The sequence below is a fragment of the Ochotona princeps genome, chromosome 29 (genome assembly GCF_030435755.1).
Source record: "Ochotona princeps isolate mOchPri1 chromosome 29, mOchPri1.hap1, whole genome shotgun sequence".
Taxonomy (NCBI): Eukaryota; Metazoa; Chordata; class Mammalia; order Lagomorpha; family Ochotonidae; genus Ochotona; species Ochotona princeps.
This window is the reverse complement of record NC_080860.1, coordinates 20224484-20252466: the sequence shown is the minus strand read 5'-3', so window position 1 is coordinate 20252466 and position 27983 is coordinate 20224484. Positions and strand designations below refer to the sequence as shown.

The following is a 27983-nucleotide window of genomic DNA, read 5'->3' as shown; positions in this document are numbered from 1 at the left end:
CCTCAGCCAGGGAAGATTTGGGCGGAAATAAGCTACACATCTGCCTTTGAACTGGATCCACCTGGTATTGTAAAAACAACTGCCGGCCTCAATCAACTTCTAAGTAAATGTCATGTATGACTAGATGTGAAATGTCTTCTGGACTTCCCGGTGGGAAATGGTTGGCTTCCCTTCCCAAAGTGAAGATGTCTACTGAACGCCGGGGTTTCTGGGTAAATCAGGGCACAATGTTTGCGTCCGGCCTCCGAGTTGACGTGACGTGTCAGGTGCGAGAATGGACCTGACTTTTCCAGGCGTGAGCGGCGGAGCTGCTGGCCAATCGCAACGGAGGGAGGGCTAGGACTCGGAAGGCCATTGGTTGGCAGCTCTGGGCCAATGGGAAGAGCCGCGATTTGGCGGGAGTCTTGACTGGAGGCGGGGCTCGTGTGTCCCACTGGAGCGCGGGGTGTCCGGAGGCCGTGGCTATGTTTGTGTCCGATTTCCGCAGGGAGTTCTATGAGCTGGTCCAGACCCAGGTGACCGATCCCCCGTGCAGCGCGGACCTCACAGCCGGGGCCTTGGCGGGTGTGGGGGACGGAAGGTCGTGGGTGGCCGGGAGGTGGTGGCGGTCCAGGGGGTGGCCGGGGGTTCCGATCGCCGCGCTTAGCCCGCCCGCCCGCCCTTCCCCCTCCCCGGCAGAGGGTCCTGCTCTTTGTGGCCTCGGACGTGGATGCTCTGTGCGCTTGCAAGATCCTTCAGGTGAGCTCTGCGGGGCCTGGGTGAGCTGGGGAGGGGAGGGGAGGAGAGTGGCTGGCGGGAGGTGAGGCTGAGGAACCGCCTTCGTGTAGACCAGTTCAAGTGTTTGCAATAGCCTGGGGGTGTGTGTGTGGTGGCCTGAGAGGAATCTGACAGCTGAGGGGGCAGTGGTGGCCTCAGGGGGGCCTGCTGATCTGTGAGGGAAGTCCTTGAATATGGTGCAGTTGACATTGAGCTTCTCAGCTTTGGAGTTAGCAACCTGTCAGAAGACCTGCGAATATGATCAGCTTTTCTCCCAACATTTTACTTTGAAAAAAAACCTAATTGTGGTTCAATTTTCGTTTGTTTGTTTTGGGTCAATTTTTTTTTGTTTGTTTCCGGAGACGCAACAAAGTTACCAGAACATGCCCCACCCCTGGCTTCTGTCTTGAAAGCTTCCCTCACTTGGGGTTATCCCGTCCTTTGTTTTAGCTTTGTTTTGATGTGGGTCAAGGTCATTTGGCGGCTGTGCTAAATAAGACTGGCTTTGAAATTTTCTCTGCAGGCCCTGTTCCAGTGCGATCACGTACAGTACACGCTGGTCCCGGTGTCTGGGTGGCAAGAACTCGAAACTGCCTTTCTTGAGCATAAAGAACAGGTATGCAGGAAACACTTTTGGAAACACAAAGGTAGGAAGTTGTTGGGTAGAAATCTGATGGCGAGGGGTTTGCCACTTGTGGCGCAGTGGGTTAAGCTACTGTTTGGCGTGCCGACATCCCATTACAGAGTGCCACTTCAAATTGAGGCGCCTCTGCTTCTGATCCCGTTTCCTAGTTTCTCACCTGGGAAGGCAGCAGGTGCTCAAGCCCCGTCACTGAAGGGGAAGTTGGAGTTTCTGGCACCTGGAAGAGACAGGCTGGCTCAGTCCCGACTGTTGAGGACATTTGGGGAACAAGCCTGTGGATGGAGAAGTTTTGTCTCTTCCTCTCTCTGTATCTTTCAAATAAAAAAATAAACTACTATCTTGTTATCCAGGCATATAACTTCTTCTGGGATGGATATATTTATTAGACAGAGCTTCATTTCTCTGGTTTACTCCCCAGACGCCCACGGTGGGCAATGTCGATTGGCAGCTAGAAGCTGCAACCTCAAGCCATGTCCACCACTGCATCCCAGGGTCCGTGTTCTCGGGAACCTGGAGTTGGATGCCAGAGTCGGGAATCAAACCCCACTACCTTGACATGAGATATTGGCTTCTTAACCACTGAGCCAAACATTACTCGGTTTTCTTTGGAATTCAAAAATGTATATAAAAGCAGGAGAGAGAAATACTTTCCATCTGTTGGGTCTGCAATGGTCAAAGCTGAGCCTATCCAAAGCCAGGAGGTTTCACCAGGTCTCCTGTGTAGGTGCAGGGTCCCAAGGACTTGAGCCATCCTCGACTGCTTTCCTAGGCCACAAGCAAGGAGCTGGATGGGAAGTGGGGCCTGCTGGGATTGGAACCGGCACCCATATGGGATTCCTGCATGTGCTAGGCGAGGACTTTAGCCTCTAGGCTACAGCGCTAGGTCCTGGCCCCTGGAATAAAACAGTAGAAGTTAGTGTAAGGAGTGACTCAAATAGTGACCGTAAGATTAGCCCCACTATCCTGGACTCAATGCCTGTTTACCTAGTGCTGCCTTAAATCCCCTAGGTCTCATCCCTTTGAATACTTGGTTACACAGCACTACCTTAAACCTCCTAGATCAGGCTCGGCAGCGTGGCCTAGTGGCTAAGGTCCTCGCCTTGATCCCATATGGCCGCTGGTTCTAATCCTGGCAGCTCCACTTCCTCTCTATCTCTCTTCCTCTCAGTATATCTGACTTTGTAATAAAAATAAAATAAATCTTTAAAAAAAAAAAAACCTCCTAGATCTCAACCCCCTTAAAGCCCAGTTGCCTGATTAAGCCTAGTGACCTTCAAGTTTAAACTGTGCACTGCACCAATCCCCTGAGGCTTTTATCCCTGGCATCTGCCGCTCCCTGACCCTGCACTCCCTGTCTCCCTACCCCAAGGCCAGAAAACATGCCTTTCCCCTTTGTTCTCTCTCTTCTTTCTCTCCTTGTGCTGGTCTGGTCTCTCTCCCCTCTCTGCTCTGCTCTCACCTTCTCCCTACCCCACGCTATGACTCTCACTGAAATACAGACTTCTCACGTGGCTCTCGGCATCTGTCGGCAGCTTGGGTTTGTGGAAGAAAGCTAACTGCTAGGATCTCTGCTGCTTTTACATAGCGCCAAACGTCAGCTGGGACACAGTGGGCCTCGCAGCGTGGGGCTGGGGGTGTGGACCAGAATCCCTGGAGCCGCTTTAACCGCATTGGCAGGGGTGAAATCTTTGCCTAGAGTTCCTGTTGTCCCTAGGGGCCTGGGCCAACTCAGTGTGCATAAGCAGCAGATGCTCGATGTGCGACTGTAGGATCAAGATCTTCCTGAACTTGTCAGCGGGAGCCCCGGGCTGAGGGTGGCCGGGGGCAAGGGCCTCCTCGCTGTTTACTTGGGGAGTAACTTGGCACTGCCTCGCTTTCTTTCAGTTCCGTTATTTTATCCTTATAAACTGCGGCGCCAACGTAGACCTGCTGGATATCCTGCAGCCCGACGAACACTCTGTATTCTTCGTGTGTGACAGCCACAGACCTATCAATGTCATCAATGTATACAACGACACCCAGGTACTGAGGCCTTCTAGGGGCCTCTCCCCTTTCCAGTTCTTTCCCCCTCTACCTGCGCATGCCCCTTGCTGCTTCATACCCTGTTCTACCCAGCCCTCCAAGGCCGGCTCTCCATCGGGGAGCAGGCTGAACCCCAAAGTTTGGCCTTTCCTATCGGAACTGACAGACATGGCACCTTGCCCTTGGAGATGCTTGGGATCTGCTTCTAGAATTTGCTTGCCCTGGAGCCTAAAAGGATTCCACTGCATTTCTTGGAAACCGTAAGCCACGAGCACACCCACCCCAGCCCCGAGCAGCACCCCCCCAGCATTCTATGCCTCCGTCTTCTCCCACCCCCGCATGCCTGGCCCTGACAGGCTCACAGGAGGAGCCTCTCCAAGAGACACCAACCTGCCGTGGCTTCCAGACAACACTGTGTTCACTTAGGGCTTTCTAGCTTTCTAGTTCATTTTTTTTCTGTGACTGTAACACAATAGTTCAGGCTGGGTCCCTTTATTTTTTTAAGACCTCCCCTCCCTCCAAAGTTGGGTCCTTTATGAAGAAGAGAGGTCTTGGGGCACAGTTCTGGAAACTTCTGCCAGAGAGCAACGCTGACATCTGCTGAGCTCTGGTGAGACCCAGAGTGTGTGGCATCCCAATGGCAGGAACACTTGTGACAGAGCAAGAGAGAGAGGTGCCCTGTGGTGGAATAGGAAGCCAGAGAGAGCGCCCAGAAAGCCCAGCTCCAGAGGAATAACCTCTTCTCGCGAGAACTCATCTGTTCCCGTGAGACCTGACCCATCCATGAGGGGCGGAACCCCCCAAGGCCTAGATAGTGTCCACTAGGCTCCCACCGCCCCAAGCGCCAGGCTAGGAACCAAGCTTCCAGCACTGGAACCTTCGGGGAGCCAAACTGCATGCAGACCTCTAGGTCAGAGGGGCACACTGTTGAGTTGGAATTCTAGATGCTTCTTCAAAGGCTGCTTGGATTGTCTTCATCGATGCCAGCCGTACGGTGTGAGCCCAGGGCCTCACTGAGCAGTGAGAGGAACAAGCCCACGCCTGAGGAGGGGGGCTTCTTCAACAGGGGCTGCTGAGAGGGTCCACTCCTCCGTGCAGAATGCTTGAAGGCGAAAAGGGGTGCGACTCAATTGCTTTTCTTCTCACACAGATCAAGTTGCTCATTAAGCAAGATGATGACCTTGAAGTGCCCGCCTACGAGGAAATCTTTAGGGATGACGACGAGGATGAGGAGCACTCAGGAGAGGACAGTGACGAAGGGGCAGAAGAACCTTCTGGAAAGCGCTCGCGCTTAGAGGAGGTGGGTGGAGCCTCTGCTGACATCCTGAGGTCAGAGGTCAGCCGTGGCGCCAGCTGGGAGTCTGGCAGGTGCAGCTGCTGACCTTACCTTAGACTCTGCTGCCCCTTTGCAGTGTGGCCCCTGACAGGTGGCTGGACCCCTCTGAGCTGTGGTTTCCTTGTTTCTGTGGTAGGGTTCCGATAACTGCAGTGACACTCTGGGATCACCCCCTACACAGGATCCCCGACTTAGGGCGGTAGGGTTGTTTGGGTTCATAGTTTTGGAGGTCTTCACTCCAAGCCCGGGTATGTGCCCCACTTGGTTCTGCCTCTAGCAACAGTTTTCCTGCTGGCAGTCAGTGTCCCTTGGCAAGACGGAACGTGCGTCTCTGTCCGTGTAGTCTCAGGCAAGGCTACCAGGATTTATTCCTGGGGCCTCCACTCTAATAACACAGTCCAACCTGGTCACTTTTCCTAAGGTGGCCATCCCTCAGCCACCATAATTGGATAAAATGTTGGCCCTGCTATTGTCGTGAGTTTAAGAACTTGGGGAATCAGACCTTTAACACGTCAGCCTTTGGGGTTCTTTCAGTACCCAAACTGGCATCCAAACCCTAGCAGCTAAGTAGCGGGTATTTAAAAACATTATTTTCGGGCCCGGCGGCATGGCCTAGCGGCTAAAGTCCTCATCTTGAAAGCCCCGGGATCCCATATGGGCGCCGGTTCTAATCCCAGCAGCTCCACTTCCCATCCAGCTCCCTGCTTGTGGCCTGGGAAAGCAGTTGAGGACGGCCCAAAGCTTTGGGACCCTGCACCCGCGTGGGAGACCCGGGGGAGGTTCCAGGTTCCCGGCTTCGGATCGGCGCAGCACCGGCCCGTTGCAACTCACTTGGGGAGTGAAACATCGGACGGAAGATCTTCCTCTCTGTCTCTCCTACTCTCTGTATATCCGGCTTTCCAATAATAATAAAATCTTTAAAAAAAATTATTTTCATTGGACAGTCAGATTTACAGAGAGGAGGAGAGATAGAAAGGTCTTCCATCTGTTGCTTCACTCTCCAAGTGGCTGCAGTGGTCAGAACTGAACCAGTCCGAAACCAGGAGCCAGGAGGTTCTTCCAGGTCTCCCACACGGGTGCAGGGTCCCAAGGCTTTGGGCCGTCCTCTACTGCATTCCCAGGCCACAAACAGGGAGCTGGATGGGAAGCAGGGCTGGTGGGATTAGAACTGGTGTCCATATGGGATCCCAGTGCCTGCAAGGCGAGGACTTTAGCCATTAGGCTGCTGCACTAGGCCACTAGGCTACTGTGCCTTATCTGAAAGGCAGTTATAAAGGTCTTCTATATGAAGGTTCACTCCCCTAATGGCTGCAATGGCCAGATCTGGGCTGGTCTGGAGCCAGGAGCCAGGAGCTTCTTCTGGGTCTCCCACGCGGCCGAAGGAGTCGAAGCACTTGAGGCATCCTCTGCTCTTTTCCAGGCACAGGGAGGGAAGTGGCCTGAAGTGCAGAAGAGTCTTCAAACCAGCGCCCATACGGGATGCCAGCGTTGCAGGCTGTGGCTTAACCCTGTGTATCAGTGCATTTTTTAAAGGGATATAGAAAAACAATTAACATGTAGAAATAGCTATAAATGATAAACATAGAAATAGATACAGGAATAAACAATAAAATAGCACAAGCCTCTTTTCCATTCCCCTCCAGCATTCCTCACTGTGGAATCAGGGGGCCTGCCCAGTGCCAAGGCTTCTGTTAGATGCAGTTATGATCAAGAGGTGGTTTTTCCTCTACTGCCAGGGCTGTGTTTATTCTAGCATTTAGAATTCCCAGTGTAATAAAAGAATAATAATAAAATAAAAAGAATTCCCAGTGTAGCAGTTGTGCCCTCTGGCTCCTGATCCTTGGGTGTGCAACTTGTAAGCTTCCTTTGGGGTGGGCCTTTGGCCTAGTGGCTAAGGCACTTGCACCCCACGTTGGAGTGCTTGGGTTTGATTCCCAGCTCCGCTTCTTCACTCCAGTTTCCAGGTGAGGTGGATCCCTGGGAGGCAGGAGGTCAGAGCTCAAGGGATTGTGTCCCTGCCGATCACACGTGAGATCTGGCTTCGGCCTGGCCCAGTCCTGGCTGTTGGGAGTGAGTGGGGAGTGAAGCAGCCAATGAGAGAGTCAGGACTGCCAACCCCAGGCGGGGTCTCTCCTTTGCACACGGCAGCTGAGGCTCGCAGCATGAATGGTCCAGTCCATGGGACAGCTCTGTGACTCCTCTGGCCGTCCTGGGAGTCCTCAGGGCGTGCTCTAGCCACAAACAGAAGGGACAGGACTCCACCATGCACTGTGTGGATGGGGAGAGGGGCCCGAAATCTCAGACTGTGGCGGTGTTCTTCATAAAATTTAATGGAGCTTCATTTCCACACGATTTACCAGCTCTGCAGCTGGATGAGACAAACAAAATCTGTCGCCACCCCTGCCATCGTGATAAGAGAATGTTCCATGCCTGCCAAGAGCTCCTTCGTGGCAGTATATATATCACTTGCATACTTTGCTGGTTTCCTGCAGTGACAACACAGTATCATCTCATCAGAATATTGACATGAGAGAGTCACCACACCCAGCTTCCTCTCTTAGCTCCTAGCAACCACTAAAGACCTCGATTTTTCCAGTTTTGTCACTTCAATGATGTTATGCAGATGGAAAATGGAATTGGCTTTCCTTCACGCATCGTAAATCTCCAGGCAATTCATCCAGGTTATTGCATATATAAATAGTTCATTTTCCCCCCAAGGAGCTTGATGCGCTTTGCAGTGAGACATTCTATGTGTGTTTTATATTTACATAGAATTATATAGATGTCACTTATTTCTGTACTGACAGTGAACTCATGGGTAACAAAAATAAAAGTAAAAATACAAACTAAAGATAAAACTAGAAATTACAGGCCTGATGCAGTAGCATAGCAGCTAAAGTCCTTGCCTTGCACACGCTGGGATCCCATTTGGGTGCCGGTTCATGTTCTGGTTCCCATCCAGCTCCCTGCCTGTGGCCTGGAAAGTCAGTCAAGGACAGCCCAAAGCCTTGGGATCCTGTACCCGCATGGGAGACCTGGAAGAAGCTCCTGGCTCCTGGCTTCAGATCCGCTCAGCTCCAGCCAGTGCGGCCACTTGGGGAGTGAACCACCAGACGGAAGATCTTCCTCTCTGTCTTTTCTCCTCTCTGTATATCTGACTTTCCAATGAAAACAAATAAATCTTTAAAGAAAAAAACTGGAAATTCCGATCACTCAGAATAAGGGGGATATAGTATGTTATTGGTAGAGTGTTCTGGAAATGTAAGTTATATACTTTTAGCTTACACTGTTCATCTTCTGCTTGTTCCTTTAAAAAACTAATTATTTATTTAAAAGGCAAAGTTAAGAAAGGGAGAAATAGAGATCTTTCATCTACTGGTTCACTTCCCAGAAGACCACATGGTCAGGGCTGGCCCAGGTCAAAACCAGCAGCCTGGAACTCAGTCAGATTTTCCCACAAGGGTGGCAGAGGCCCAAGCACTCTCAGGTCCATTAGCAGGGAGCTGGATTGGAAGTGGAACAGCTAGGTCTTGAACTTGACACCTGTATGGGAGGCTGGCAATACCAGTGGCAGGACCACTACTCCTGTCTGCAGTGTCCCTCAGGGGCCAGCAGAGGTTCTGGCTGTCCCCGGCTTTAGCTCCTTTTCCAGGAGCAGGTGCACCCAGGACACATGAACGATGCGTGTTCTTCCTCAGGTTCTGCCCAGCTGGAGCTTTCTCGGGCTGTGGGGATAATTTCTGGAGTGTTTGTCATCCTTCTGTTCTCTGTCCCCATCGCAGGAGATAATAGAGCGAGCCACGAAGAGGAGGCAGCGGAAAGAATGGGAGGTCAGGAGGTGAGTCTGCCCACGGGTAGCTCTCCAAGGCCCAGGATGCTACAACACCACTCCATCCCTAGGACGGTCACAGGGATTATTTTTTTTCTGTCTTCCAATAATTCTTAGAGTTCAGGCCTTCACAGCTAGCAGTTCTGGGACCGAATGCTGGCCGTTGCCTTCAGAAGAGCTTGGGTTAGCATTGACTGCCCTCGGGTTGCCTGAGTGCCAACCCAGGCCATGGGCTCCTAAAGCTTGCCAGCTGTTGGGACATGGCAGTGGCCCCTGGCTCTTCATCAACTTTTCCTGATGTAGTTACTTTTGTCTGCTAAACTTCATAAATGAGATATATGCCAATTATGTAAAACTTTCATTTTTTTAAGATTTATTGATTCAATTTGAAAAATCAAGGCTGCAGAAAGAGAGGGAGAGACAGAGATACCTCCCACCTGCTGGTTTGCTTCCCAGATGGCCACAGTGGCCTGTGCTGGACCATGCCAAAGCCAGCAGCCAAGAGCTTCATCCAGGTCTGCCATCTGGGTGGCAGGGCCCCAAACACTTGGCCATCTTCCCAGGTCTTTCACATGGAACTGAGTCAAATGGAACAGCTGGGATTTGAACCAGCACTGCTGTGGGATGCCAAGGCACTGACCCCTTGCAAAACTTTTCACAGAGAAAAATATGAGAAAGTAGAACTAAGTTACCCATAATTCCTCCTGCTGTACCCGAAGTGCTCCAAGATAAAAATAAGGAAGGTTATTGTGGCTGAGGTGGGCACACAGCCGTGCTCCGGAGGTGGGTCTTGCAGGATTCCTTCATGGACTCATCCTTGGAGGACTTGCCAGGCCTTCCAGCCCCCGTCATGCCAGCTTAGGTCGTGACTTCCCCTAGCTGACCATGGACAGAAGGCCATCCGCTCGGGTGAGGACCATGTGAAACCACCTCAGGAGGTGTGTGAAAATAACGTCCCATCTCAGTGCTGATGCAGAGAGTCTGGGTTGGGATTTCTCTCCCTGTCTGATTCACACTCGGGCATATTTTACATACTCGTAGTATGCGTCCAGTTCTGCCCTTTGCTGCTTCACACAACCCTTCCAGATGACTTTGCACAGCCTCGCTAAGCCGTCTAGTCCTTCACTGTTAGTTTCCCATCTCTTTGAAAGCTAGCTTAACTCTGGTATTTCGCAATAACAGTTAAAGATGCAATGAATCATCTGGAGCCTACAGCAAGTTTTATCTTGCTTATTCCTTTACATGCTGTTTTGGGATAATTTCCTAAAAGTGGGATTTGCGGAGTGTGTCTTATTTAATTATTATTTTTAAAATTAATTTATTTTTATTGGAAAGTCTATTTAGAGAGGAGGAAAGACAGAGAGGAAGATCTTCCATGTGATGGTTCACTCCCCAAGCGGCTGAACAGTCAGAGCTGAGCCAATCCAAAGCCAGGAGCCAGGAGCTTCCTTGGGTCTACCAGGCAGGTGCAGGATCCCAAGGCTTTGGGCCGTCCTTAACCGCTTTCCGGGCCACAGTCAGGGAGATGGATGGGAAACAGGACTGCCGGGATATGAACCAGCACCCACATGGGATCCCGGCATATTCAAGGCAAGGACTTTAGCTGCTAGGCTATCGCGCTGGGCCTGGGAGTGTGTATTTTAAACAGTACATTGTGTCGCTTTCATTGCCTTCGATGTGTTATGTTTAGGAAGGTATTTCAAAATGTTGATGGAAGGTAGAATTTTTTAAAAAAAAGATAGAATTAAAATGGAACAGCAAAAACTTCATAGTATTTGCACGCAGGGAGTCTCCTGAAAGTACACAGGACGGATTGGTATTGTAGTACAGGGGGTCAAGCTGCTGCCTGCAACTCTGGCATCCCATATCGGAGTCCTGGTTGCTCGGCTTCTGATCCATCTCCCTGCTCATGTTGCTGGGAAAGCATCAGCACATGCACTGGGGTTCCTACCACCCATTGGGGGACCCTGGAGCTCCATCTGCAGGCAGGGGCCAAGTGCTTGAGCCGTCAGGCACTGCTTTCCCAGGCACATTAGAAGCTATCAAGATTGGAAATGGTGCTGCCGGGATTTGACCCACCATACTGATTTGGGATGCCAGCATTGCAGGGAATGGTTTAACCGGCTGGGCCACAATGCAGCCTTCTTTTTTTTTTTTTTTTTTTAGATTTTGCAAAGTCAGATATACAGAGAGGAAGAGAGACAGAGAGGAAGATCTTCCATCTGATGATTCACTCCCCAAATGACTGCAACGGCCGGTGGTGTGCCAATCCAAAGCCAGGAGCCTGGAACCTCCTCCGGGTCTCCCATGCGGCTGCAGGGTCCCAATGCATTGGGCCGTCCTCAACTGCTTTCCCAGGTCACAAGCAGGGAGCTGGATGGGAAGTGGAGCAGCCAGGACATGAACTTGTGTCTATATGGGATGCTGGAGCTTGCAGGTGGAAGATTAGGCAATTGAGCCATCACACCGGGCCCTCTGAATGCAGCATCTTCCCCAGTGTTTGACTTCCTGTGCTGTTGCCTGCTGCTGCAGACCGTCGCTTTGTGTCATTCCAGGAGAGACATCCTCTTTGACTATGAGCAGTATGAGTATCACGGGACATCAGTAAGTACGAGTGGGTGTGAGTCATACGCAGCTCTGACTGCAGGGGTCAATGGCCCAGGGCAGAAGAGAGCATGCGCTTTCATCATTTAAATTTCTTTTCTTTTTTTTTTTTTTTTTTAAGATTTACTTACTAGAGAGAATGACAAAGAGAGATAGTTCACCTGCTGGTTTACCTTCCCAAATGACCGTAACAGCCAGGGACGGGCCAAGCCGGAGCCTAGATCCTGGAACTCCACCCAGGACTCCCACGTGGGTGCAGGAACCCAGGCACTTGGGCCGTCTTCCTCTGCTTTCCCAAGCGCATTAGCTGGGAGCTGGATTGGAAGTGGAGCAGCCGCTCCTATATGGGATGCTGGTGCTGCAAGCAGCAGCTTCACCTGCCTCCCCCTGGCCCGAGCCCCATGGAGTTGGGAGCACACAAACAGCTGTTTCCAGTCTGGGCTGTCCAGCCTTCTGCAGTGTGACCTTTGGCCCTGGGACCTTGACCTGTGAGCTCCGTCTTCCCAGTGTCCCTTTGACTATGACCTTTGACAGCTCATCCTTCAGTCTTCTCTGCTCAGCCCCGGCGAATGGAACATTCCAGGCAGTGGGTGGGGAGGGTGTTGAGCTGCGGCAGGGATGTTTGTCTCAGGATTGGGCAGGGGGTGCCCCTGGACGTGCTGCTGGGCCTGGATGAGGCTCAGCAGAGATGGCTAAGGGGACCGGTATCATCTTAGCTTTCTGAAGAAAAGTCTGATTTGGCTTGAAGTATAAACTCTGGTGGGTTGAGGGTAGGGGCCCTGATTCAGCTCCTAGGGAGGCCCTAAGTGCAGAAAGTAAGCCTTGGTGGGCGTGCGTGCTGGAATAGCAGTCACATCGTAAGCAGGAAGCAGAGGGGAAGGGAGGATCTAGGCTCAGTTTAATTTTTCTTTTTTAAGGATTTACTTATTTTTACTTGAAATGCAGATTTACATAGAGGAAGAAACAGAGTCTTCCACCTTTGGCTCACTCCCCCAAAGGCCACACTAGCTGGAGCTGGGCTGGTCTGAAGGCAGGAGTCAGGAGCTTCCTCTGGGTCTCCCACGTGGGTGCAGGGGCCCAGGCACCCAGGTTATCTTCCTCTGCCTTCCCAGGCTATGAGCAGGGAGCTGGATGGGAAGTGGGGCTGCTGGGATTAGAACTGGCACTCATATGGGATCCCGGCATGTGCAAGGCGAGGACTTTAGCCACTAGGCTACTGTGCCGGGCTCAAGGCTTTTTATAGAATGACTTTTTTTTTTTTGGTTCGAAAGTCAGATACACAGAGAGGAATAGAGATAGGAAGATCATCTGTCTGATGATTCACTCCCCAAGTGGCTGCACTGGCTGGAGCTGAGCTGATCTGAAGCCAGGAGCCAGGAGCTTCTTCCAGGTCTCCCACACGAGTACAGAGTTCCAAGGTTTTTGGCCATCTTTGACTGTTTTTCCAGGCCACAAGCAGGGAGCTGGATGGGAAGTAGAACTGTCAAGACACAAACTAGGGTCCCACATGGGATCCTGGTATGTACAAAGGCAAGGGATTTAGCCACTAGGCTACCCCACCGGGCCCTATAGAACAATTTTTTTAGGAGATCAGCTTTCATTCATTTCAAGAACCCCAGATGACCTGAGGATCCCACCCCACCCCCACACTGGGCTCCACCTCAGATTACCCCCAGAAATCAGCAATGTGGCATAGCATGTTAGCTACCGCCTGTGGTGCCAGCATCTTGTGCTGCAGTACCAGTTGGAGTCTCAGCTGAAATGTTCCCAATCCAGCTCCCTGTTTATATGCCTGGGAAGGCTAAACAGGATGAGCAGAGTGCTGGGGGACCACTGCCAGATGGAGGTCCTGGCTCCTGGCTTCAACTTGGCCCAGCCCAGCCATTGTAACCATTTGGGAAATGAACCATTGGGTGGAAGAGATAAGTCTCTTATTTGTAACTCTGCTTTTCAAGTTCATAAATAAATCTTTCAAAAAGAAAAAAAAAAAATTTCGGAACCTGGAGTGAGACTGGCCACCCACACTTTAGCAAGGTTTCAGATACTAGCCCTCTCCCAGAACCTTCTCCCACCAAGCCCAGACTCTCAACTCACCCTCTACTCACTGTCATCCAGCCCCGCCCCTCAGGGGGCTCCACCGGGGAAGCTCCACCCACTGGCATCCAGCCCCGCCCCTCAGGGGCTCCACCCGGGGAGCTCCGCCCCTCAGGGTGCTCCACCCAGGAAGCTCCGCCCACTGGCATCCAGCCCCGCCCCCGAGGCTCCACCCTGGGAAGCTCCACCCACTGCCATCCAGCCCTGCCCCTCAGGGGCTCCGCGCAGGGAAGCTCCACCCACTGTCATCCAGCCCCGCCCCTCAGGGGCTCCACCCAGGGAAGCTCCACCCACTGTCATCCAGCCCCGCCCCTCAGGGGCTCCACCCAGGGAAGCTCCGCCCACTGCCATCCAGCCCTGCCCCTCAGGGGCTCCACCCAGGGAAGCTCCGCCCACTGCCATCCAGCCCCATGCTTGCTGTTGCCACCCCTTCCTTTCTCAGGCTTCTCTGCTTCCTTGCAGTCGGCGATGGTGATGTTCGACCTGGCGTGGACGATGTCCAAGGACCTGAACGACATGTTATGGTACGTAGCCCTGTGAGGCCTGTGTGGGGAATCGGTGCCTATGGCGAGAGCTGCTGACCTCATCCGCATCAGGGAGTATTTGGGGTTACCCGTTACTGGGAACTTGTGCGCTCCCAGGCCTTCTTCCCATCTGGGAGACCCTAAGGACTTCATCCGAAGTCAGAGAGAACAGAGGGCCTGAGGGTGCAGCTGGGGAGCAGCCCCATGCAGAAGGAGCCTGAGTCTGCAGTGCAGGCTGGGGGCAGGGCTGTTGAGACGCAGACCAGAAAGCCACTGATCCAGAAATGCAGCCTTAGGAGAGAGTGAATCTGGCCTGGCTGCACTGCCTCGCCTTCTGCTGGGGTCCCGGATCTTGGAGTTTGCAGCCTGCCACATGCCCTCTGCTGCTGATGGCTGTAACAGGGGCTTAGCGTGATTTGCATTAGACTTCCTCAGGAACAGCCAGGGCCTGGTGCAGAGCCACACAGGCCCAGGGACACTGTCGTCACCCTGCTGCCAGAAGTCAGCCCTCTGCTTGTCCACCTTAAGGTGGGAGGCCCCCTGTCAGAAAGCAGGCCAGGGTCTCTCCATGTTGGTAGGATGCTCTTGGAGAATGGAGCCTGGGCCCATGGGTGCTGATATTTCTCTCCATACCATAGTGCCTGTGGGCTAGGGCCAGACTCCATTGCCTTCTCCTGTCCTTCCAGGTGGGCCATCGTGGGACTGACAGACCAGTGGGTGCAAGACAAGATCACGCAGTAAGGATACGCTGCCTCACTTTTTATGACCGGCTCCATGCTGTGACCATGTGCAGGGCTCCCAAGCTTACAGTACAGAGATGGGGCAGCTTCTCCACGGGATGCCATTGAGAAGGAGTTAGGGGGCTGTCACTCAGGAAAGGCTTAGTATTGGAGCCCTATAGGAGGAGTGCGGCCTGGGCTGGCCTCGGCCTCTACTCTGATGTGCCCGCCAGGTGGCACCAGTGAGCAAAGGATGGTGCTCCTCTGTTCAGGCCTGCCTGGCTCAGGCAGGCACTGAGGTGTGACCCAGGCAAGGTGCAGGACCTGGGAAAGAACAAGAGGAGGTCTCCAAGCAAAGGCCCTGGCTGCCCTGCCAGGGAGCGAGAGTGGATCTCAGAAGCAAGGGGAAGGCCCACTCGGATGGGGTAGGGGCTGGTGTGAGGTGTGGCAACCTTTGGCTCCTGCAGTAAGGGGTTCCCCACCTGTTTGTCTCTGAACCCTGCTAATGGATGGTCCTACTCCATCCCCTCTGGCATGAGATGGCCCCGCCGTCCTGGTAGTCGGCAAAGGGAGTCTTTAGGGACCTCAAACCTGAGATGGATCCCCTTGGGCCTGTTCACATGTCCCTCAGCGATTGCTTGGGCACTGGGCCCCTCAAGTGCACATTACCCACCCCCATCCTGCCTCTTCCCACCCCAGCCCCATCTGGGCCCTGCTGCTGCCTCTGAGGGCAGGAAGGGTATGGGCCCACCTGGGCCTAGGGAAGGTCTTTTTGAGGGTAGCATCAGGTATGTGCACAGGGTCTAAAAGTGGCAGCCCTGGTGGGGACCGGCAGGGAGGCTTGGCTGCCAGGCTCCTGTTTGCTCTGATATCCTGTCACTGCTGACCTCATGAGCTGAAGAGGCTGGCTCTGCAGGAGGCAGACGGGGACACAACCTGCTCCTGGCTGCCCTAGTGAGGGCTGGAGGCAGCCAGCCCAGGCCTGTGGTGCCTTGTTCCCAGGATGAAGTACGTGACTGACGTTGGCATCCTGCAGCGTCACGTGTCCCGGCACAACCACCGCAACGAGGATGAGGAGAATACATTGTCCGTGGACTGCACACGCATCTCCTTCGAGTATGAGTATCCTCGCCCTGGGGGCCTGACGGGGCTTCTGCAGGAGGCACCAGCCCCATCTTCAGGGTGTTTTGCTGTCTGAGGGTGCCCCAACTTTGTCATCCCTCAGGGACTGTGGCCTGTATTGCGCTGGGCGTTGCCCTCTGGATGGTTACAGGGCTATGCATCTGGGTCCTGGGGAAACCACCAAGAGTCGAGGCGGGGGCCAGCCCAGAGGCCTGTGAGTCAAGAGAAAGTGGTGGCAGTGAGGGTAGCCATACGAGGTGTCCAGAGGACCCACACAACAGTGGGGAATACACAGACCTAGTCTAAGTTGGGGGGGGGCACCTCTACTCACACACGCACACACACACACAGAGTGCTGTGCACAATGCAGTGTGAGAAGGGGCCACTAGGGACAGCCCATGGCAGCAGGGGTGGGATGACAAGGGAAGCCTGGGCCAAGCAGAACAGGAAGGACAGGGGACCGGCCACCACTGGTGATGCTCACCTCCCCTGTGACCACAGGACACGGTTCTTCAGAATCTTGGCCCACGTCCAGTACTTCACAGACCTCCCTGCAGCAGGTCAGGTGGAACTTAGAAAGCCCGAGAACTCTGAGCCCTGCTTGTCCAGACAGGCCCCCTACTAGAGGCAGGTCCCAGCAAGGAAGGGTTCCACAGGTACTGCCGGACACTGCCAAGGTCATGGGTCACCACGCAGCTCGGCGTGGGCATCAGGCTCCATGTGTACTCCTTGACCTTGGCCCAGCCTCCGCCTGGCCCTCTATCAGCACTGGTCCCTGCACGACAGCCTATGCAACACAAGCTACACCGCGGCCAGGTTCAAGCTCTGGTCGGTGCACGGGCAGAAGAAGCTCCAGGAGTTCCTGGCAGACATGGGGTGAGTGCCAGGCGCTACCAGCAGTTCCCTATCCCCCAGTCTGGGCCATCCCTGGCACAGGCATATCCACTCCCCTGCATGGCTTCTACATGCATGCATGGAATGTGTTGCCTGCGCCAGGGCCCCCCCGCCCCAGCTTTTTGCCCTCCCTGCTGGAAGTGCCACTGCATCTCACCCAGGCACGTGGGCCTGCTTTCTCCAGACTTCCTCTGAAACAGGTGAAGCAGAAGTTCCACTCCATGGACATGGCCTTGAAGGAGAACTTACGAGAAATGATCGAAGAGTCTGCAAATAAATTTGGGTAAACCCTTTTGTTTTTTTCCTTCTGGATTAACCTTGAAGAAGAGGCTACTGCTTTAGTTTCATTCCTAAAATAAAACAAAACTCACAAAGATGTGCAAATGAGCATGACTTGAGTCTGCACATTCATAAAGTTCTGTGTTCTTGAGTTAAAAACGGGCTTTAGTAAAGGGCCTGCGAACTTAGAATTCCTAAAACCCAAGGCTGACCCAGCCTATGCCTCACGGGAGATGGGTAAAGGACCACCAGGGTCAGGATCAGGTGACCCCTGCCTCGTCAGATCCTTGGTCACTCCGAAGGCCCTTGTGTGCCAGGCTGCACCTGCTCCAGCCAGTGGGCCTGACCGGCGTGTAGGGAGGGAGCCTGCACATGTGTGGAGCCCAGCAGAGCCTCTGCAGGTAAGGCAGCTACAGGGCTGGCGTGTCCAGGTGTTCCAACCTGCCCTGGCCAGGGTCTGAGGGGGGGCAGGGCGTCTGCTGGCCTGGTCTGGCCTGGCTGTAGGAGCTCTCCCACAGCACTAGGGTGACAGTTGCATCTCTTGCCTCTGTGACAGGATGAAGGAGATGCGTGTGCAGACCTTCAGCATCCACTTTGGGTTCAAGCACAAGTTCCTGGCCAGTGACGTGGTCCTCGCCGCCATGTCTCTGATGGAGAGCCCCGAGAAGGATGGCTCGGAGACGGATCACTTCATCCAAGCCCTGGACAGTCTCTCCAGGTAGTGTGTTATGGCCATGGGCGGCTGCCCGTTTCAGTGGCTGCCTCCAGTCCTCAGCCTCACCCTGCCAGTGGTGGGGACCCCAGAGTATGAGAGTGACAGTCACGTGGACACTAAAGCGTGACACTGCTTGGTGTCAGTGTCCTGGTGGCACAGCACACAAAGTCACTACCTACGACGCTGGCACTCCATATGGGTGCTAGTTCAGGTCCTGGATGCTCCACTTCCAACCCAGCTTCCTGCTAATGTACCTGGGAAAGCAGGGGGCATAATGATCGAAGTACTTGGGCCCCCGGTTCTTGGTTCTGGCCTGGCCCAGCCCTGGCTGTTACTACCATCTAGGGTGGGAATCAGCAGATGGAAGATTCTCTCTGTAACTCTGCCTTTCAAATAAATCTTTTTTTAAAAAGTAAAAAAAAAAAAAATTAGTCACACAGAAAGCTTCTGGGCACAACACACACACACACACACTGCCATTCCTCGGGGTCTGTCACCTCCTGAGTCCTGTCGTCTCTCCCTTTGCTTCTTAGATTTGAGAGACCGAGAACTCCCATCTTCTGACTCACGCCCTAATGGGCCAAATCCTAGAGCCAGCCCGTGTCTCCTAGGCACCCAGGTACTTGAGCCGTCGCCTGCTGCAAACCCGGAGCCACATCAGCAGGACGCTGGAACCGGGGCCAGACCTCGAACCCAGCCTCTGCAATGCAGGCCTGCCAGGGCATTATTTATTATTTATGTTTTCATTCCTATAGTTCTAATCTGGTGTTCATTTTTTAATTATTTTTCTATTAGAGCTAATTTTTTTTATCTCACTTCCTGAGATACCTAAGGGTTTTTGTTTTTTTTTTCTATGTCTTTTAGTTTGTTTCAAAATAGAACTGTTTTGATCTTTTCTTGGCACATCTTTGTAGTGCCTTTCATTGTTGAGAGGGGAGCTGTTCTTACTCTCTTTTGTCTAAAGGTCATGGAGGGGATTTGACCTTGGTGTTTGAATTTGGATTCCCTTTTTAGGAAGAGGCACGGGACGGCTTCTCCAACTCCACAGAGTGGCCACTTCTGTTGCTTTTGTATAGTGGTTCACAAAACAAAAGCAAGAAAAAGAGGGAGAGCAGCCTGCTTTCTGGACTTGGCTGTTCTGTGCTCGAGCACATTTGAAAAAGCTTGCATGGTATCGGCATTGTAGCATAGCCAGTTCAACCTGCTGCAGGTGCTGGTTCGAGTCGCAGCAGCTCCACTCACTTCTCATCCAGCTCCCTGTAATGTGCCTGGGCAAAGCAGTGGAGGAACACTCAGAGCTTGGGCCACCCGCACGGGAGAGCTGGAGGAAGCTCCTGACACCTGGCTTTGGCCTGGCCCAGCCCCAGCCGATACAGTCATTTGTACAGTGAACCAGCAGATGGAAAACCTCTCCCTCTGACTTTCAAATAAATACATTTAAAAAAAAAAAAAGATTTGAAAGGCAGACAGGCAGGGAGAGAGATGTCCTAGATGCTGTTTCACTCCCCAAACCTCTGCAACAGCCAGGGCTGTGTGCCAGGCTGGGCCGGAAGTCTAGAACTCAATCTGGGTCTTTCACACAGGTGGCAGTAAGCCAAGTACTGACACATCACTGGCTGCTTCCCAGGATGCCTTAGCAGGAACCTGGCTCAGAAGTCGGGGAGCTGGGGCTCAAACTAGCGCTTCAGTATGGGATGTAGGCCTCCCACGTGGTGGCTTAACCTGCTCATAGACTTTATACTTCTTTAATTACATTTATTTCTAAGTATTTTGCAAAGGCAGAGTTCCAGGAAGAGGATAGGCCGATCCTTCCATCTGTTGATTCACTCCACAAATAATTACAACAGCCAGAGCTGGGCTGGTCCGAAGCCAGGATCCAGGAGCTTCTTCCAGGTCTCCCACATGGGTGCAGGCTTATCCAACACTGCTTTCTCAGGCCATAAGCAGGGAGCTGGATCAGAAGTGGAGCAGCCGTGACTTGAACTGTGCCTATATGGCATGCCTACACTACAGGCGAAGGCTCAGCGAATGTACCAGCCTCTTGGCTTCCTCCTATCCTCCCTTCCTTCCTTTCTTTTTTAAACATTTATTTATTTGAAAGTGCAAAAATGAGAAGGAGAAAAAAGAGATCTTCCATCTGTTGGTTCACTCTCCCAAATGGCTGCAACTCCAGCACTGGACCAGGCCCAAGTCAGAAGCCCAGAGCTCCATCCGTGTCTCCCACAGGGGAGTTGGTAGAGAGCTGGGCTGCAGACAGAGCAGCTGGGACTTGGACCAGCTCTGTCGTGTGGGATACAGAAATCCCAGCTGGTGACTTAACCGTCCATGCCAGCACTTAACACGCAGCGCTGCAAACAGTTTTGTTTATTTGGTTTGTATCCTGCAACCTTGTTAGCCACGTTTATTAGTTCCTGCCTTTTATTTATTGGTTTGTAGCCTTCATTCTTGTTAACCCTGTGTCTTGGTTCTGATAGTCCTCCTCGTGGATTCCTTGAAGTCTTTCTGGGTACAGTGTCATGTCACCTTCCAGGAGAGATGTCGTGTTTTCCTACCCACTCCTTTCGCTTTCTAGCTGCTCTGTACCATCCTCTAATATCCTGGAGGTTTTCATTGTCCTTCGGTGCCCCTGCCCCCTCTCCACTTTGTCCTACACTGATCATGGTACACCAAGCTTGTGACTGCTTGGTGGTCTGCTCCCACCTGCTTATGTTTTGGAATGTTGTTGTGTTACCTTGTTTTCTTGCAAAGGCGGGTCCTGGGTTTTTGGTCTTTCATTCCACTTGCCCCGTCTTCATCTAGCATTTCGGAGGAGTCCAAAAGCCACGGTCCCTGTCATTCCGTCATCCACCGATCAGTTTTAAGACATTATGTAGTGACTTCCTGCTATGACAAAGAGTGTTTATCCTGTCCTCCGTCTCTGTTGTTGGTACAGTCTCGGCACTGTTTTTAGTAACATCTACATCTCCCTTCAGCAGTACATTGCCATCCTTCTTGTAGGAAAAAAAAGAAAAGGCAGGGTGGGTGTTTGGCTTAGGGGTTAAGATGCCCACACCCACATCAGCGTGCCTGGCCATAATTCCCGGCTGCTGTTCCTGATTGCCGTTTCCTGCTGATACGGAGGCAGCAGTGATGGCTCAAGGGCTCGGGTTCCTGCCACCCGTGTGGGAGACCTGCACTGAGGTCCCAGCTTCACCCTCCCAGCCCCTGACTTGGAAGCTAGACCAGTAGATAGGAAACCTCTCTCTCCATCTGTCTCTCTGTTGCCATTGTGTGTGTTTTCTCTCTCTCTCACACACACACACTTTCTCTCTCAACTTAGACAAAAGAAAAGGAACAGATGCTAAGTGTCTACTGTGCTCCCCAGGTCTCCTAGTCTTTAAAATGAATGCTTTTATGTTTTCAAGATTGAGAAGGCTTAATCTTTGGGTAGACAACAGGATAGGTGACATTTCCTCTTTCATTATAGGTTAGTTTTTTTTATTTTTAAAGATTTATTCATTTTATTACAGCCAGATATACACAGAGGAGGAGAGACAGAGAGGAAGATCTTCCGTCTGATGATTCACTCCCCAAGTGAGCCGCAACGGGCCGATGCTGTGCCGATCCGATGCCGGGAACCAGGAACCTCTTCCGGGTCTCCCACGCGGGTGCAGTGTCCCAAGGCTTTGGTCCGTCCTCGACTGCTTTCCCAGGCCACAAGCAGGGAGCTGGATGGGAAGTGGAGCTGCCGGGATTAGAACCGGCGCCCATATGGGATCTCGGGGCGTTCAAGGCGAGGACTTTAGCCGCTAGGCCACGCCGCCGGGCCCTTCAGGATTCTTTGATTCTCGGTGTTGTAGGCTTCCCAGTGTGGACCTGGCATCTTGCATTCTGCCCGGTTTCTCCCATGAGCCCCTCACGCCAAGGGTTTCTGTCTTGCTTCCATGACGTTGCTTTAGTCCAGTATCATTACTAGTCCCGCCCCAGACTGATGCATTTTCTTTTACTTTCCACTGTTTCAGAAATGATACTGTCTTATGTTTTTTGCTTTAATGTTTTATGACTCGTTATTTGGAAGTTTTTGTTTCTTGTTTCGAAGTGTAGAGCTACAGGGAAAAAGAGAGAGAGGCCATTGTGCCATTTAGAGAGCAGACTAGCTCATGGACGATCTCTCTGTGTCTCTCCTTAGTCTCTGTAACTCTTTTAGATAAATAAATGTTAGGGCCTGGCACAGTAGCCTAGTGGCTAAAGTCGTCACCTTGCATATGCCAGCATCCCATGTGGGCACCGCTTCATATCCCAGCTGCTCTACTTCCCTTCCAGCTCCCTGCTTGTTGCCTGGGAAAGCAGTGGAGGACCGCCTAAAGCCTTGGGACCCTGCACCCACATGGGAGACCTGAAGAAGCTCCTGGCTTCGGCTAAGCTCTGGCTGTTGTAGCCGTTGTGGCCACTTGAGGAGTAAGCGAGCAGACAGATCTTTCTGTCTCTCATTCACTCTGTTAATCTGCCTTTCTAATAAAAAATAAGTAGATCTTTAAAAAAAAAAAGAAAGAAAAAAAGAAAGATTCTTTCATTCTCCCAAGACCTGTGTTTCCCCGAGGGATACTGACAAGTTGGTGTCTGCCCTGTTATAGGAGTAACCTGGACAAGCTGTACTATGGCCTGGAACTCGCCAAGAAGCAGCTGCGCGCCACCCAGCAGACCATCGCCAGCTGCCTCTGCACCAACCTCGTCATCTCCCAGGGCCCCTTCCTCTACTGCTCCCTCATGGAGGTCAGACTTCTCACTAGGCAGGGCAACAGCTACACCGCACTGGCGGCCGGCCTCTGACTTGACCTCTGTCCCCCCTTCCCAGGGCACTCCAGATGCCATACTCTTCTCAAAGCCTGCATCCCTGAGCCTGCTCAGTAGACACCTGCTCAAATCTTTTGTGTGTTCGGTAAGGAGCTGGGTAGGCAGGTGTTGGGAGGGCACCATCCCGGGTGCTGAGATGCTGGCCTTGGGGTGTCTGTCACTACTTACCAGCTGCAAGATCTGGGCAGACCCCTTAGTTCTTCTAAGTTAGATCCCTAGGAACCTTGTGATTCTCACCAGCTCTAATCTTACCACTCACTGTCCAGATCACACAGACTCCCCCAGTTGGAGCCGAGCTCACCTTCCACTGCCAGGCTGTGACATGCACCTCCCACGTCGCAGAACTTGGTCTTCTAACTCTGTGGCCTTGTCTTCTTGGCCATGGCCAGAAGCACACACCCTAACTTAGCCAGCCTGCGGGCAGGTGCTGACCTGGCTGATGGTGGGGTGTGATTGTGGGAAGGACGGTCCCACACCTTTAATAAAGTCCTGCTCAGGCTCCAGCTGGGAGGGTTTATGCTGAGGGCATAAACAGAATGTGTAACGTGAGATCACCATCTTCCCACGCACATGCGCTCTATGGAGTGGTCAAGCCCGGAGATCTGACTTTATTGATGTTAACTTTTTTTTTTCCTGCTATGGATTTTTTTGTAGATTGAGGGGTTTTGTCCACCCTGCATTGAACTGAGCAAGTCTATTATGCCTCTTTAATAGTTCAGATAGATAGATGATTACTTTGTTTTTAGCAGTGAAGGTTTTTTTTTTTTTTAAAGAAGGCATTTCTCTTTTTTTTAATTAAATTGTTTTAAAATTTTTATTACAAAGTCAGATATACAGAGGAGGAGAGACAGAGAGGAAGCTCTTCCGTCCGATGATTCACTCCCCAAGTGAGCCGCAACGGGCCGATGCGCGCCGATCCGATGCCGGGAACCAGGAACCTCTTCCAGGTCTCCCACGCGGGTGCAGTGTCCCAATGCATTGGGCCGTCCTCGACTGCCTTCCCAGGCCACAGGCAGGGAGCTGGATAGGAAGTGGAGCTGCCGGGACTAGAACCGGCGCCCCTATGGGATCCCGGGGCATTCAAGGTGAGGACTTCAGCCGCTTGGCCACGCCGCCGGGCCCACAGTGAAGGTTTTTTTGTTTTTTTGTTTTTGTTTTTGTTTTTTTGTTTTTCAGTTTAATTGTATATACATGATTTGGTTGGCCATGATGTCATGGCACACTTTTTTTAGACCACAAGGTCAGATAAACAGCTTTCCCCTGGGCTGGGACACCAGAACATACAATGTGACTGAAGGCCTTACAGGCTATATAGGAGATAGTTCCCCTATGGCTATCTCTGAGATAAGCCCTTGATGCCGGATGGTGCTGCAGGGTCCAGACCTGAGCTTGAGGGTCCTCTGAGCTGGGTTCAGATCTCAGGCGCTTCATTGATCAGGGCAGGGTTCTCTGAGGTTCTCAGGCCTTGGAGCCTCAGTTGTGTCATCTGTAAAATGAACTGGCACATACCCACTTCCCAGGATCCACTCACCAGTGCCATATCTGTTGGGTGACTCCCACCTGTCAGGTCCTGTGACCTGCCATCCCTTAGTCGTAGGTAGGTAGATGGGGAAGGCTGGTCACCATGGTTGTAGTGTGTGGGTAAAAGAAGCACTCCGCCTCTACCCTGTGGGAACGCACATGTCAGGTGTGGCTTCAGATGGGGTCACATGCCACAGAGGGTGGAGCAGGACTGGTGGAAAAGGTTGGCTGGGGACCCCCAGGAGCAGCTAACAATTGTGGCTGCACTTGGAGGAAGCAGGGTGGTCGACCCACAGAAGCACATGTAGGTGTGTGGGACTCAACTCCATCTCCCGTGACAAAGTCCCCGGGCACTTCTTGGCACTCCTGGTCTTTATGGTGCCATGACTGGTCTGAGGGTGTCCCTTTGTCCCTGCAGACCAAGAACCGGCGCTGTAAGCTGCTGCCCCTGGTGATGGCCGCCCCCTTGAGCGTGGAACATGGCACAGTGACCATGGTGGGCATCCCCCCAGAGACGGACAGCTCAGACAGGAAGAAGTGAGTGGCATTGCCTCGTGTTGGACGGTGCCCTGGGCTGGGGGATGGGCATCAGGCCTGCTCAGTAGAGGGGCATGTGCCCCTCCGTGTCTGTCGCAGAGGCTGGGGGAGGGATAGGGCCCCTTGCACCATGCCTGTCCTCTTGTCCGCAGCTTCTTTGGGCGAGCGTTTGAGAAGGCTGCGGAAAGCACCAGCTCCCGGACACTGCACAACCATTTTGACCTCTCAGGTGAGAGACCCTGGCCCTTGGCCATAGTTCTCCTTACCTGGCCCTTTGTGGTCGGTGCTGACCCCAGAACCAGGCAAGCTGGAAGTGCCCGAGGTACTTGACCGGCAGCCCTCTTGTCCTCCAAGAACCAACCGTGGCCTAGATGCTCTGGTGGCTCAGGGAGTCCTGCAATACCCGAGGCCCTCCTCTTTTCCCCGCCCCCCAGCCTAGCCCAGCATCTTTGGTCTGGGGGGGCCCTGGGAAGAGGCAAAGGTATTTGTGAAGGAGCCTAGCTTTCCCACCAGTCCTGGAGGACTAGCTGGCACTGTTTTACAATCACCAGCCTTGCCAATTAGGGTCACCCATGGTGTGGGCAGGGGGACAGCAGGGCCTTGTGGTCACCCAAGAACATTGCCATCCCCCACTCTAGAGCCTGTACTGTCATAAAGGGTCCTGCTTCAGGCCCCTGCTTGGCCACTTGACACAGGCCCTGCTTCCATGTCACATAAACCCAGAGTGTAGGGTTCTACTTGGCTGTAGCTGTTCCCCCTCACCCAACACTGGCAACAGCAGCACGGACTATAGTTCAGGTTCAGCCGTCTTTGCGTAAGGTAAAGGATTCTTGGTACCACTCCACTCCCCCCAGTTGCCGACACTGCGTTGTGGCAGTGCCACAGGATGGGGACCAAAGCCAGAGTTGCCTGCTTTGATCTCGGGCCCAGCGTGGGGCAGGGCGGGTGCGCTCTGAAGCCTCCCTCTTTGGTGTTCCTCCCACGGGCATTGTGCCTCTGTGTGTTTCTGCATCTTGGTCCATCCTGAGGGGGCACCAGTCTCGTGGGAGGGATGGGGACATTCCTGAGGTCCTTTGTTCACCCTCCTCACCTCTCTGAGGGCCGTGTCTCTAAATCCACCTGCGCTCTGGAGGGTCCCAAGCATCAAAACTCTAAAGCAGGAGCTGGCAGGAACACTGTTAAGCACTACCCCCCAAAACTGCCGATCTTGGAAAGGGTCTATTCTGACTATTCCTGCACCCACACAGTGACCAGCCTGCGGTGACCCTTAGGCAGGGCTAGGCTGTCTCAGAGCCAGCCTCCAGCACCAGGGAGCCCAGCTGTGGCCCTGGGCAGTGTTCTTGCACCCTGTTTCTGGGGTTCATGCCTGTGGGAGGGGGTTCACAGGGATGATTCGGGGATGGAGAGACAGAGGGGGAATGGCAGGGGTGGGGCAGTGGGAGCTCTGGGTGGGCCTGGGAACTCTCGGAGTGGGGGGCTGGTCATGAGGACCAGGCCTGGTTTTGCTGTCTGATGAAAGACCATGTGCTTCCCTGGGCCTGTGGTGGCCCTGCAGGGTCAAAGGCAGTTTGCTTTATGTTCTCCTTCCCTGCCCCCACCACCTCATAGAAGATGACATTGGAACTTGAAGCCCTGCCCACCACAGGGCCTCCCACAGTCCACTTGGGGGCAGGTATCTGTGTTGGGCAAGGTAGGAGACCCTGTCACTATCCAGGTCTGTCACTCTCAATTGTCACATCCCCTGGGTCTCCAATTGCCCCCAGTCTCTCCCTGCAGGCCACAGCTCTGGCCTTCCTGGCCAGCAAAGAATCCGGGGCGGTAGAGAGCTGAGACAAACCAGCAGAACCCCCGCAGGCTGCTGCAGCAAGGGCAGCTCCAGCCTGCATGTGGGGAGGGCCACTGTGCGCACGGCCTTGTTTTCATTCCCTCCTCCATCTCAACCGGTGTTTTCCTTTCATTACCTCAGTAATTGAACTCAAAGCTGAAGACCGGAATAAGTTCTTGGATGCCCTCGTCTCCCTCCTGTCCTGAGGTGAGCTGGGGGAGGGGCGCTCAGGGAGCCTCATCACATGGCCCTTCTCACAGCCCCACTCTGACTCCCTGCCTGGCCCTGGGGTCCCCGAGGGTGTCCCACAATGGGGCATTTTTGAGGAGGCCAATTCAATGAAGTCCTTGTGATTCCTTCAGAAAGACACGGTCATTCGCCCTCTGCTGACCACACCGTGGGCTGGGCAGTTGAGTGTGTGGCACTCTGACTGCCCGCTGCTGCCCTCAGGAGGCGCCCCGCAGCCTTCAGGGTCTCCACCACAGACTGGAGCCTTCGTGTGACAGACCCTGGCAAAAGCAGAGCTATTTCCCAAGGCACTGTCGGGCCACTGATGCCAAAGATGCTGCCCCATGGCCTCCTGCCCTCATCACAGGACCATCTCATCCCAGGGTGCCCCACTGTGGGTGCCACCCTGTCCTGCCTTGGAGCCCCAGGCTGGAAGCATGGCCGGCCAAGGCTTCCATGTGCCAGGACCCTGGGGCCTCTGTTCTTCCTGGCGCTCAGGGGACAGGCACCACTACAGCTTCAGGGAGATGGCCCCCAAGGACAGGGCCTGGGGGGTGGGTGCGTCACATTCACTGCTCTGGGCACTCGTTAGCCACGCCTTAGTTAGGTTGGGCTTTCTGTCTCATTTGGAAATGGGGCTGAACTTCCTCAGCTAACAGGGGTGGAGCCTCAGAACAGGGTTCCTGGACTGGGACTCCTCTTTCAACCATTCCTACAGCCTGCTCAATGCATATTCCTGTGCACGCCTGGTCTCTGGGGCAGGGGTAGAGCTGGCCTGGGCTTGGGATGGCGCTATGGGGCCTGATACTCAGGGTGAGAAGCTGCTGAGCTCTGCCGCTGGAACCTCCAAGGCTCTCGAGGGTGCCACAGCCCGGAGCCAGGTAGGGAGTGCAGTGTAGACAAGCCCCTTGTTGAATTTCCCTTTATCTGAAAGGCAGAGCTAGGAGACTGGAACTCTATCCGGGTCTCCTGTGTGGGTGCAGCACTGATATTTGTGGCCTCTCAGGATATGCTACGTGGCAGTTTGGACCAGAAGCAGAGGAGCCGGTACTGGAACCAGGCACCCTGATGGGGGATGTGATGTTCCCAGCAATGATTTAACCCACTGTGCCACAGTACCTACCCTGGGGCAGTCTTCTACCTGGACACCCACACCTCAGCCCACGTTGAAGCAACTCAGAAACTTTAGTCCACCGTGTCAGAGGGAAGCCCTGAACAGTTTGAACTGGGGTGTTGGGATTGTGAAACTTAACTTCTCTTTTCATTTTTCCTTTTCCAGAAATTGGTGTCTTCAGACCCGACCTCTTCCTCCTTATTTATATGAATTGACTTTCTTTAGAGGGTTTTATGGGTGGAGTTTGAGTAGGGACAGGGGTGTTTTTTTAATGGGAATAAAATGCTTATTTTTAGGTTCTTTTATTTCCATGCTGGTCTTGGGACCTGTGTTGACCACCACCTGGCAGTGCCAACCAGCCCCTGCCTCTGTCCACCCTCTTCCTGAC

General features: G+C 53.2%; 1 protein-coding gene across 1 annotated transcript; it reads left to right on the top strand.

Annotated features, from left to right (window-relative positions):
• Positions 1-92: 92 nt before the first annotated feature.
• CDC45 (cell division cycle 45) lies at positions 93-27865 on the top strand. The gene is made up of 19 exons (XM_004592070.4): positions 93-515; positions 679-738; positions 1280-1372; positions 3284-3421; positions 4572-4721; positions 8540-8595; positions 11142-11190; positions 13747-13808; positions 14495-14545; positions 15530-15649; positions 16394-16525; positions 16728-16826; positions 17379-17540; positions 22151-22289; positions 22372-22455; positions 24310-24428; positions 24581-24657; positions 26395-26460; positions 27761-27865. Exons 1-18 carry the CDS (start codon positions 465-467, stop codon positions 26457-26459), a joined length of 1707 nt encoding a protein of 568 aa, XP_004592127.2. The 5' UTR covers positions 93-464; the 3' UTR covers position 26460; positions 27761-27865.
• Positions 27866-27983: the final 118 nt, after the last annotated feature.